This window comes from Aquarana catesbeiana, linkage group LG13 (assembly GCF_042186555.1).
Source record: "Aquarana catesbeiana isolate 2022-GZ linkage group LG13, ASM4218655v1, whole genome shotgun sequence".
Classification (NCBI taxonomy): Eukaryota; Metazoa; Chordata; class Amphibia; order Anura; family Ranidae; genus Aquarana; species Aquarana catesbeiana.
In genome coordinates, this window is record NC_133336.1 from 58,792,466 (window position 1) to 58,804,823 (window position 12,358).

Here is a 12,358-nt window from a genome sequence, read left to right on the forward strand (position 1 = left end):
AGAATGTTCCCAGATCGAGACCCCCCTCCCCATTGTAGACTCCCACCGGGGTCCTATTTAAATATAGTATATTTTGGGAGAGCCCCTCTATTGTGACATATTGGGTTGCTGTCTTTGAGGAAATAAACCTTAGATTACAATTGACCCTCTCGTCCTCTCCATCCCTATCATTACTGGGGATTCAGGATGATGAACAACGGTCTCACCATACTAAGCTATTAGTAAATTATCTCCTTTACTAAAAAGAGATTCTGATAAACTGGTCATCCTTGACGCAACCTGGAGTGTCCTCATGGGAGGCTATGGTGAATGTGGCCCTCCTCTCTGTATAAGTTAACGTATATTAATAGGGGGTGCCCATGGAAATTTGAAAAGGTATGGTGCTCTTAGACCTTGACCTGAGGTGGTTCACCTGCAATATCCTTGTTTGGGTGAAGGGTCAGGTAGTAAGTTTGGAGTGTCCTTCCTACCGGCCCCTCCCTTTCCTGATTGCTCCTTTTGCCCATCTGTTGCCCCCTTTCTTCCCCATCCCCTCTCCCCTTTGTCTTTTCACCATTCCCCCTCCCCCTCCACCACACCATGCCCCTGGGTACACAATGGTTCTCCTTCCTATAAAGGAGGTTTTCTTTCCTGTTACTTACGTGTGTAATTTGCTGTGTTTTACTTAGCTTAGTCTGCTTACATTTACCTGTCCTTTAATGGTTTTGATTGCTCGCCATACACGTATTCTACATGTACATTCCTATGTTGTGTACTAAACTAGACCATGTTTTTGAGCTCTGTTTATACTGTATTACTACAGACTCAAATAAAGCACCCCTGTTTTGTAAAAAAAAAAAGAATTGGATGTATTAAGTTTAGGTGCCACAATGCCTAATGTGTGGTTTGCATTTTCTATTTCATAATCTGACATTTTGAATATCCTCCCTTGGGGGACGGTTGTATCTTGTTTCCATCAAAGATATCTAAATATTAAAATTCTAAGTAAGCAAACTGTGCTGCAGCTATGCAACGTAACATAATAAATACCGCACAAGTCTGTGAAATGTTCTGTTAGGGCTTGTCTGCCTAAACTGCTGAGTAAAATCTACTCACCAAAAGGTCCAACTTATCTTTAAAAAGTGAACCAACTGGAACCAGTTTTGGAAAAGGTTCTCACTGATGTTGGTACAATATAAATATATATCCTTTCAGCAGGGAACAAAGAAAGTAGCAGGCACTTGTCCTGAAATGCTCTGCGTTGGCCGCAGGACAAATATGTAAATAGTTAATAAGCGCTGCTGAGCGATGAGCATCTAACCAAAGCAAACATGCCATGAGCCATGCCGAGGCTGAAAATGGCATGTTGTGACTAAGTCAATGGATTATTTACTGGATGGGACGCGCAAAATGGAACACAGATGGCGGGCACTGCCTAAGGCAAACCTGTCATGAAAGGAATACAAGGAGCTGCTGTTGCCAACTTCCTTCTGAAAATGGTAGACACCTGGCTGTCATGCTGGCCCAATGGCTTCATAAGTTTGAGTCACTGACCTGCAGATCAAGAAGGTTGGAGAAAAGTCAGATGTTCATGCTTGTTGCAGATCAGTGACTCAAACTATTGAAGAGCGCCCTTTGAGAGCCAGGAAACTAGTATTTAGAGGGAGTGGTCAGCATTGGCAGCATTTGTGTTTTGCTCATGACTGATTTAAAGTGACCTTTCCAAAGGACCACGTGCATCTATGTGCTTTTAAGGAGGGCTCCTTCCAGGCATACATGCCCTTAATATATCCATTCTTATATCATATAAGAAGCATCTGAGACCTTGCAGTAATGTTATGCTTTTCAAGGGGACCCCTTATTAAACTGAGGGGATTGGGCACAATAGAAGGGAGGCTGGCTGCTGCACTCTGAAACTCTGCTTCTACTGTGCTGATGCTAAACAGCAGGACCACTGTCTGGGCATTTTGCCAGGATGCTCTGGGGGGGGGGTTTGAACACCCCTGACCCCCCTTATTTACGCCCCTGCTTATATGTGCTCTTACTATGTAGGCTCTGAAAATTTAGAGTTAGGAACGCAGTATATACAGGAGGTCCCTCAGCGATACACCTTATGCATATATTTACAAATGTGTGCAAACAAAACCCTCTGTTTTTAGCGTAAACTGATAGACAGGGCCAATTTGGTTGTTTTGCAGGCTCACTGGTAATTGTGCTGAGAAATCTTTTGTTTGTTTCTGATGTGCATTGTCCTTCCTTGTGAATCTTGCTGCAAAGGCTAGTTATAGGTTGTGGTAACTGCCACTTTTTTGTGCAGGATTAAAGTGAACCTATGTATTGTCCTGCAGGGAAAAGCAATGGGTTCACTCACTTCAATTTATAATAATGCATACTGCTCAGACTGTATAGTAGAGCTGCGCGATTCTGGAATGAAATGAGAATCACCATTTTTTGCTTAGAGTAAACATCACAATTTTTCACGATTCTCGGTGTAACACCATCTGTAACATTATACAAAAAATTGGGCTAACTTTACTGTTTAGTTTTTTTAAGATTCATTAAAGTGTATTTTTGCCCCCAAAAATTGCGTTTGAAAGACTGCTGCGCAAATATAGTATGACATAAAGTATTGCAACAACCACCATTTTATTCTCTAGGGTCTTTGCTAAAAATATATATATAATGTTTGGGGTTATTTTCTAGCAAAAAATACAGATTTTAACTTGTAAGCAACAAGTGTCAGAAAAAGGCTAACGCCGCGTACACACGATCGGATTTTCTGACGGGAAATGTTTGATGTGAGCTTGTTGGCGGTAAGTCCAACCGTGTGTATGCTCCATGGGACATTTGTTGGCGGACTGTCCGCCAACAAATGTTGGCTAGCATGTTCTCAAATTTTCTGCCAACAAATGTGTGTTGTAGGACTTTCTGATCGTGTGTACACAAGTCCGTTGGACAAAAGTCCAAAGTACAAACACGCATGCTCGGAATCAAGGATGAGCCAGAAGTGCTTGGTCTTGTAAAACTAGCGTTCGTAATGGAGACATCATGTACGTTTTGTACGTCACTACGTTCGTAATTGTCGGCCAACATTTGTATGACCGTGTGTATGCAAGACAAGTTGGAGCCAACACCCTTCAAACAAAATTCCACGGTTTTGTTGTCGGAAAGCAAAATAATGGTCAGTGAGCATCAATGCAGCCTGATTAGTGCCCATCTGCAGCTTCAGTGCAGCCTGATCTGTGCCCATCTGCAGCTTCAGTGCAGCCTGATCTGTGCCCATCTGCATCCTTCCATTTCAAGATTTTGTTCACACAACTTCTCCCATGTCATCAATTTATTTGCTGATAATGTTTTTCTGCTCTTAACTGTCCCCAATGAATACCTTATGAATGCCCATAAAGTGTTGCAAGCATTTAGGTGTGACTTGCCTCTCAGCCGCTCCACCTCTTCGCAATCCAGCAAGAAGCCGCCAGCTCCCACTGCCTCGTGTACAGATGCCATCTTGGTGCGATCTGAGTTAGAGCCAAGCGGAGAGCCGGGTGGAGAGGAGATGACAGCTCGGTGATTTCCAGCGGCACTCGTCCCCCTCCTTCCCCTCCGAGGTACGCTGTCGGCGTATAACACGCACCCGCAATTTTCCCCCTATTTTCAGGGGGAAAAAGTGCGTGTTATACGCCGATAAATACGGTAGTTAAACCAGGGGTTGGCAACCTTTTGAGCACAGTGTGCCGAAAAATGTTTTCAAAGAAATTGAGCATGCCGATTTTATAACTAAAAAATGTCAACTTCACACTCTCAATCACGAAAAAGGATTGTTTATAAAGTAAATGCTGTAAACTACTTTAGTAGTGAGAAATTAACATCCTGCACTCTTACGCCTCAGATCAGCCCCAATTCATGCACCTTCACACCTCAGATCACTGTCCCCCCTGCAAATCTGTTTCACCACTGTACCCCCCTGCTCATCTGCCCCACCACTGTAACCCCCAGCACATCTGCCCCACCACTGTAACCCCCAGCACATCTGCCCCACCACTGTAACCCCCAGCACATCTGCCCCACCACTGTAACCCCCAGCACATCTGCCCCACCACTGTAACCACCTACACATCTGCCCCACCACAGTAACACCCTGCACATCTGCCACACCACTGTACGACCCTGCACATCTGCCACACCACTGTACTACTCTGCACATCTGCCCCACCACTGTACTACCCTGCACATCTGCCCCACCACAGTAACACCCTGCACATCTGCCACACCACTGTACGACCCTGCACATCTGCCACACCACTGTACTACTCTGCACATCTGCCCCACCACTGTACTACCCTGCACATCTGCCCCACCACTGTACTACCCTGCACATCTGCCCCACCACTGTACCCCCCTGCTAATCTGCCCCACCATTGTAACCCCCTGCACATCTGCCACACCACTGTACCACCCTGCTCATCTGCCCCACCAATATACCCCCTTTCTCATCTGCCCACCAATGTACCCCCTTACTCATCTGCCCCACCACTGTAATCCCCTGCACATCTGCCCCACCACTGTAACCCCCTGCAAATCTGCCCCACCACTGCAGTGGTCTCTTTACAGAGATTGTCTTGATGAACCTGGGATGTATTTAGCTGATTTAAACTGAAAGATACATTTTTAACTATTTTCCAAAATAATAATAAGTAAATGGAAATAGTGAGCAGCAAAGATAAATATACTGGTGTATAAATGTATATACAACAGTGACTTACCTTCCACAGCCAAGCTGATGCTGATCACTAATTCCCTCTCCAAGAACAAGGATACAATACATGTGTGCAAAGTGCTTCAGAGCGATCTCTGTCCTCATTTTCAGGTCAGCCTCGTCCTTCTCTAGGATAATCATCCTCCTGGAAAGAAGAGTGAACATCAATTTCATGCAAGTCTTTTGGATGCTGCTGTTCTGAGGTCTCATGAGACTAGAAGTAAAAAGATCAGGAGCTTGTGCCAAACACCTAGCCTAGGAAAAGTGTTTTTAGCTCTTTGGTCCTATATACACTAGAATTTAACCTGGCTTTACACTATGCAAATTTTGTCCAGTTTACCTCTCATCTGGATCAAAAGGGCTAGGCAGGAAATTGTCAGCTGAACAGTAGCAGCATCCAATCAGATGCAGCCCCGGTTTGGGTATTTTGACAGATTGCAAGGCTGGCTGTCAAAATACAATAGCCACAGCATAATCTTCCGTCTATGCTGTGCAGTGTGGATGGTGGAATTGGTTACATTTTTTTTGTTCAGCCCAAGGAAAAAAAGAAAAAATTACATCAGTTTATAGTCAGCATTAGAATTGGGTTTGCTTCTTCCCATGTGTTGTATTGTAGGGCCAGTCCATGCTGACAGTGCAGTCCGAGTTCTGAGTGAGCCCGATACAGGACAGTGCTGAAGCATTGTAAGAAAAAGAGATCAAATATACACTATATTGTCAAAAGTATTGGGTCGCCTGCCTTTACACGCTATTGAGTTGGTCCACCATTTGCAGCTTTAACAGCTTCAACTCTTCTGGGAAGGCTGTCCTCAAGGTTTAGGAGTGTGTCTATGGGAATGTCTGACCATTCTTCCAGAAGTGCATTTGTGAGGTCAGGCACTGATGTGGATGAGAAGGCCTGGCTCACTGTTTCTGGTCTAATTCACCCCAAAGGTGTTTTATCGGGTTGAGGTCAGAAGTCTGTGCAGGCCAGTCAAGTTCCTCGACTCCAAACTCGCTCATCCACATCTTCTAGACCTTACTTTGCGTACTGCTCTAAATAATTTGGTGGAGGGGGGGGTTATGGTGTGGGTTTGTTTTTCAGGGGTTGGGCTTGGCCTCTTAGTTCCAGTGAAGGGGACGCTTAAGGCATCAGCATACCAAGACATTTTGGACAGTTTCATGCTCCCACCTTTGTGGGAACAGTTTGAGGATGGCCCCTTCCTGTTCCAACATGACTGCACACCAGTGCACAAAGCAAAGTCCATAAAGACATGGATGAGCTCTCTTTCTTTCTCTCTCCACCCCTTTCTTCCTTCTCCCTCCATCCCTCTTTCTCTCTCCCTTCATCCTTCTTTCATCTGAGACTCTATTTAACCATGCCCAATAGTTAGCATAGTTTAAACCATGCCCATTTCCCTCCTGCTAGATGACGCCTACAAATCAATGCCCCGCCCCTAATTAAACTAATGCTTAGCCTATAGACAAAAAAGTGTCTCTATTTTTTTTTTAAATATTGGCAACTATGCATCACACATAATAGTGAACAAAAATGAGACCACCATATTATTGTGGGTAGTTTAGCATGGCTATGGTGATGCACCTGTAAAAATTTAGAGTTGCCTTTAAAAGAATACATTTTGGGTTGGCTACCCTGATGACTGCATTAGGGGGATGAAGAATGGGGCTCTAAGGTAACACAGAAGTTCAATGTAGGGGTTTGGTGCTACCACTGATAAATTCTGCACTAACTTTCCCATGAGACCCAAATCTAATTTATTCCCTTGTATAAAGAAAACAGAACTTACGGCATCAAAGATTTGGGGTTTTTGTCAGAATGTTTTTCCAAAAAGCAGGACAAGTAATTCAGCAGGGCCATGAGGAAATCATTCAGAAGGTGGTTTCTAAATAAACAAAGAAAAACACATTCTTTAGTATTCTGCAGACATTAAATTCATCCCATCATGTGAAAAATAAATTTATAGCAAAAAGTCTCTGTCACTAGAATAACTTGATGAAATTAATATCTGCCTGTAAAAAAAAATTCTAATAAAGGGAAACCATTTCCTGAGGAGTCTTCAGAATCTGACACTTCTGGGAGTGTCGGATTTGTGTCCCCCCCCCCCCACCACCACTAGACTCCGTGGTGTCTCCTGCCAACCCCTTTGTCACCGCAGGACACAAAAGTAATGTTGGTAGACTAAAGCTGGGTACACACACGGTCCTGCTCAGTTAAAGTGATAATAATTATTTTTTTTAAATAAAAAAGAGCTAATTGTTACCTTCTCTGTGCAACAATATTACACAGAAAACACCATCTTCTGCTATCCTGGCAGTCCCCAGCCGGGGCTGTCACCTTCTGCCTGCTCTAGGTGCCTCCTTAGAAAGCCAGGTGTTATGGAGGTGTTACTTGAGCCAGGCTGTGGGCATCCAGACATTCACTGCCCTCAGTGCCTCCTGTGGGACCAGGAAATGTGGGGAGTGGGGCTTCAGCCAAGACAGTGCCGGAATGGTGACAGGAGCCAGTTAAGTGTTTAGGGACAGGAGAGGGTAGCAAAGATAGCTGGGTGTTCTTTACCATAAAAAAGAACACCCACACAAAAGCAGCAGTCTTGTGTGAACCCCAATATTATATATCAGCAGTAAATATAATATATACAAAAGCAGCGATCTTTTTACTATAATAAATATATATATATATATATATATATATATATATATATATATGACTGCTGCTTTTATTATAATAAAAGACTCCTGCTTTTGTATATATCCACTTCCAGACCACCCCACGCACAAATTGAACTGACAAAAAGAGAAATCCAATTTTTTTTTTTGGAGGGGGGGGGTTAGGGGGCGCAAGTAGCAGGCCTTGCCTAGGGTGCAAAGTAGTCTAGCACTGGCCCTGGCTACATGTGTCATGTGGCCAGTTGGCACCGCTACATTGGTGATGTTTTCATGATTTAGACTGGTAGTGAGGTAGTTTATGCAGGAGCTGGGCCACAATAGGTTCCATTTAATATCACAATATTGATATATTTTTACAATCCAATGGGCTGTCGGTCACGACTCTGTATAGGAAACCTACAGCAGGGAATTCATGTTTCAAGTGTTTACAATGAGACTTTGGTCAAAAGTATATCGTTATACACAGTACATCAGGTTACATAAAAATTGCTCTTCGGCCTTGGATTTCATGTTCCAAGGCAAACAACTCTTTGACCATTACAATAGGGGTATAGCAAGGTTATACTTAAGAGGGCATTCCATAGAGTCCTCCAATACGATAGGACCTCGCTGCTATTCAATTCTAGGAAAGGAGAGGACAGTAGTAAAACTAGACTGATTATCAAATATTCTAATTAACATGCCTAGGTATGGCAGATTGTCCAGGAATATGGTACTTCTTGATTGGAGATGTCTAAATATGTACAATCTACCCCACAGATAACCTATCAGTGCGTCTCATCCATACGTGATAGGTTGACTCATAGTCACTATGATCAGCATGAGACAAGGGTAACACAGTCCAGGAAGGGAACCTACCATTGTGGAGGGAGTTCCCAATGTCCCTGGATATATGAATGTGATATTGTTACATTAACTAATAATTTTAGACCCAATAAATATATATATTGTGGTAGATTGGGGGTAGTATATTTGATGACATGCAAATGTGGGGCATAATATGTAGGCAAGATGATACAACATCTGCATCAGATAATCAATTATCATATATACTACACCAGAAATGGAAAACTGGTCACACCTATAAATAAGCACATTTGATTTAAGCTTTGACACTTTGACATTTCAGTAATGCCTTATATGGCCTTGGAATGGGTTCCAAAAGAGCCATGTGGAGGGGACTGGGATAATTCTAAAGTTAAAGAGGAAGTAAACCCTGATGGGTTTTACTTCCTCTTTTTTCCCCTGCAAAGTAAAAGCATAATGGGCTAGTATGCATCTTCCTTCCGAGGCCGTGGACTCCAGCTCTGTGACTGAAATACACGCGGGAACCGCTGGTCACGGCACGGCCCTTTAGAAATGACACAATTGTGCCCTTTCTTCAGTGCGCATGCACCGATGACGTTGGCGCAGGCGTTTATGGTAAATATCTCCTAAGCCGTGAAGGTTTAGGAGATATTTCCAGTACCTACAGGTAAGCCTTATTATAGGCTTACCTGTAGGTAAAAGTGGTGTAACTAGGTTTACAGCCACTTTAATGCAACCACACCTAGACTAAAGGAAATGTTGAGCTACAAACCCTTTCTCTGATGATGCTATGCTGGTACCTGCACTATTCAGGCTTGGGGCCTGGTGACGTTACACAGCAGAGATGGGAGACCAGTGTATAAAGTGCCTTGAAAAAGTATTCATACCCCTTGAAAATTTTCCACATTTTGTCATGTTACAACCAAAAACTTAAATGTATTTTATTGGGATTTTATGTGATAGACCAACACAAAGTGGCACATACAGTGCATTGAAAAAGTATTCATATCAGTTGAAATTTTCCATATTTTGTCATTTTACAACCAAAAACATAAATGTATTTTTATATTGGTTTCCTCCCACACTCCAAAAGACATGCTGGTAGGTTAATTGGCTTCTGTCTAAATTGGCCCTAGTATATGAATGTGAGTTAGGGACCTTATTGTAAGCTTCTTGATTGTAGGGACCGATGTGAATGTACAATGTATATGTAAAGCGCTGCGTAAGTTGACGGCGCTAATTAAGTACCTTAAATAAAATAAATTTTTTATGTGATAGACCAACACAAAGTGACACATAATTGTGAAGTAGAAGCAAAATGATAAATGGTTTTTCAATTTCTGTTAGACTGTAAAAGACTTGAGACTGGGGCAGGGGTTCACCTTTCAGCAAGACAATGACCCTAAACATACAACCAGAGCTACAATGGAATGGTTTAAATCAAAGCATTTTCATGTGTTAGAATGGCCCAGTCAAAGACCAGCCCTAAATCCAATTGAGAATCTGTGGCAAGACTTAAAAAATTACTGTTCACAGATGCTCTCCATCAAATCTGAGAGAGCTTGAGCTATTTTGCAAAGAAGAATGGGCAAAAGTTTCACTCTAGATATGCAAAGCTGGTAGAGACATACCCAAAAAGACTTGCAGATGTGGGGGGGGGGGCTGAATACAAATGCACACCACACTTTTCACATATTTATCTGTTAAAAAAAATTGAAAACCATTTATCATTTTCAATCTACTTCACAATTATGTGCCATTTTGTGTTGGTCTATCACGTAAAATCCCAATAAAATACATTTACATTTTTTGGTTGTAACATGACAAAATGTGGAAAATTACAAGGGGTATGAATACTTTTTCAAGACACTGTATCTACCTCAGGGGGTGATTTAAACAGAGGGGCAAGCAGTAGGAGTTTGGAAGGTGCCCATTTGCAAGGTAGATGTCTAAATTTATGCTGCATGTGATCCTAACAGGTAAATATTCCCCAACTGCACATAAGCACAGTTGAAGACTCCTTAAATACAGCCGTGAACTCTAATAAAAAGCTTACTCAACAATTATTCACACACAATTCTCGATTGGAAGATATGGAGAACCGTCTTTGCAGGAATAATATTAGAATAGTAGGCCACCCTGAACAGGAAGAGGGAAATACTCCAGCACAATTTATAGAGAAATGGTTTATATCCACAATGGGCTCAGACCATTTTTCCTCTTTTTTTTCAGTGGAAAGAGCTCATAGAGTTCCCACCAGAAGATCACCTGGGGGGGGGGGTGTACCTAGGACTCTGGTCTTGAAAATGATGAACTATAAAGATAGGGATATTATTTTGAATAGAGCTAGACAACTCTCAGATATACGGAAGAGTGGATCAAAAATAAGCTTTTTCCCTGATTTTTCAGCAGTAGTGCAGCGCCAAAGAGCGGATTTAAGGAAGCGGGATCCATCTGGCGATTAAGGCAGATGGATCTATCCTACTCTAAACTTTTCCTTGCTAAACTCAAAGTGACAGGACAGGGTATACACATTTTTTTGTATCCCCGGAACTAGCTACTCAGTGGCTGGACAATTATAATTGGTCAAATGAAATCCCCAAAAAGAGTTTGTTTTTTTTCTTTTCTCTCCCTCTCTCCTATTTTTGGGAGTATGAATGGACATTCTGGGAAGGGGAGAAGGGCGGAGAGAGCACTATTCTTTTTGTGGCCCTCTCGATCAGATAGCCCCCATGTTTGTGTTTTTGTTTTGTTATACTGATTATGTCTTTGTACATATCTGTTGTATATGTCTTTGTTCTATTTTGGTAAATATGTCTATGTTTGCGTACATTTGTTTTGTATGTTGATAAATGTGCACCTCTCGGAATATACTTTTGTCTCTCTTTTTCTTCCCCCCACTGTCCGTGCCTTTTCCCTCACCTTTTTGGGGGGAACCCATGAGGGATTGGGTGATGGGGATGGCGAACTGGGGATGGAGGGAAGTAGAGAGACATGGGTTGGAGTGAAAAATACTGGATTTGTTGTATTTGGTTTGATTATTTTGGTTCATTTATTTGAGAATAGCTTGATATGGCACCTTTGAATGAAGTGCTAATTTCATGGAATGTGAGGGGTCTTGGTAGCCCTTCTAAGCGGCAAGCAGTGTTTACTTTACTAGGGAGATTTACACCCTCAATAATATGTCTTCAGGAAACCCACTTAAACTCTTTTTTGTAAGTAAGACGTTGCATTACTTAAAACAAAATCAGTTTATTATTCAGTATCATTCTACATATACATCATACTCTAGAGGAGTGTCTATACTTATATCTAATGGATTGGACTTCTTATGTAGACAAATTAAGAAGAATAGTAAAGGATGATTTATTTTTTTGTATTGTACAATATTAGGCTGACCATATGTGATTGGAAATATATATATATCCCGCTATACTCAACGGAAGTAGTTAAAGAATATATTCAGTTCATATCTGAAAAAATAGATAGTGCATGCCTATTGGTTGGTGAGTTTAATAAACATATGGACTTCGCAATAGATAAATATAATATAACGGATAAGCAAACCTCATCGGGGCCTATGGCCTTTGCCAGATATGTAGGGTAATTGGGATTGATAGATCTCTGGAGACAGCGTAATCCAACAGATTTTCATGCTTTTCTAGTAGTTATAAAACTTTCTCTAGAATAGATTTAGCATTTGGAACATACTCTATGCTTCCATATTTTCGTGATATTAAATATAAGGCTAGGGATATCTCAGATCAATCCCCTATAGTATTACATTTTTCCTTTAGGAGTAATCCAGGATGTACACTATGGAAGGTGACCCCATATTGGTTGTCACTTTTTTTCTCCAGCTGAAGGAACCATGTTTTTGAATTAATTACTTATCAGAATATAAATAGAAACTCGGTCTCACTTTTAATATACTGGGATGCAATGAAAGCATTTCTCTGAGGTCTCAGATGTTATTGTGCAGATATCAAAAATTAAGAAACAATCTAGGCAGTGGGAAAAACTCTAGCTGATAATATGATGAAGGTAGAATTCCTATATATAACTAATCCAAATGATGATAAAAAAAATGGCTTCATAGCTAACTACATTACGCAGCAGTGGCTAAGAAGGCAGAAAATAAAAGATTGTTCC

The 12,358-nt window shown here is 41.7% G+C and overlaps 1 protein-coding gene across 2 annotated transcripts in view; it reads right to left on the minus strand.

Annotated features, from left to right (window-relative positions):
* Positions 1 to 12,358, minus strand: part of PPP1R36 (protein phosphatase 1 regulatory subunit 36) — a 73,923-nt gene that overhangs the window by 31,814 nt on the left and 29,751 nt on the right. For both annotated transcript variants that reach the window (XM_073609521.1, XM_073609520.1), the window contains exons 5-6: positions 6,520 to 6,615; positions 4,740 to 4,877 (exon numbers count right to left, since the gene is read on the minus strand). In XM_073609521.1, coding sequence (XP_073465622.1) covers positions 4,740 to 4,877; positions 6,520 to 6,615 — 234 coding nt within the window. The remainder of the gene's footprint in view (positions 1 to 4,739; positions 4,878 to 6,519; positions 6,616 to 12,358) is intronic.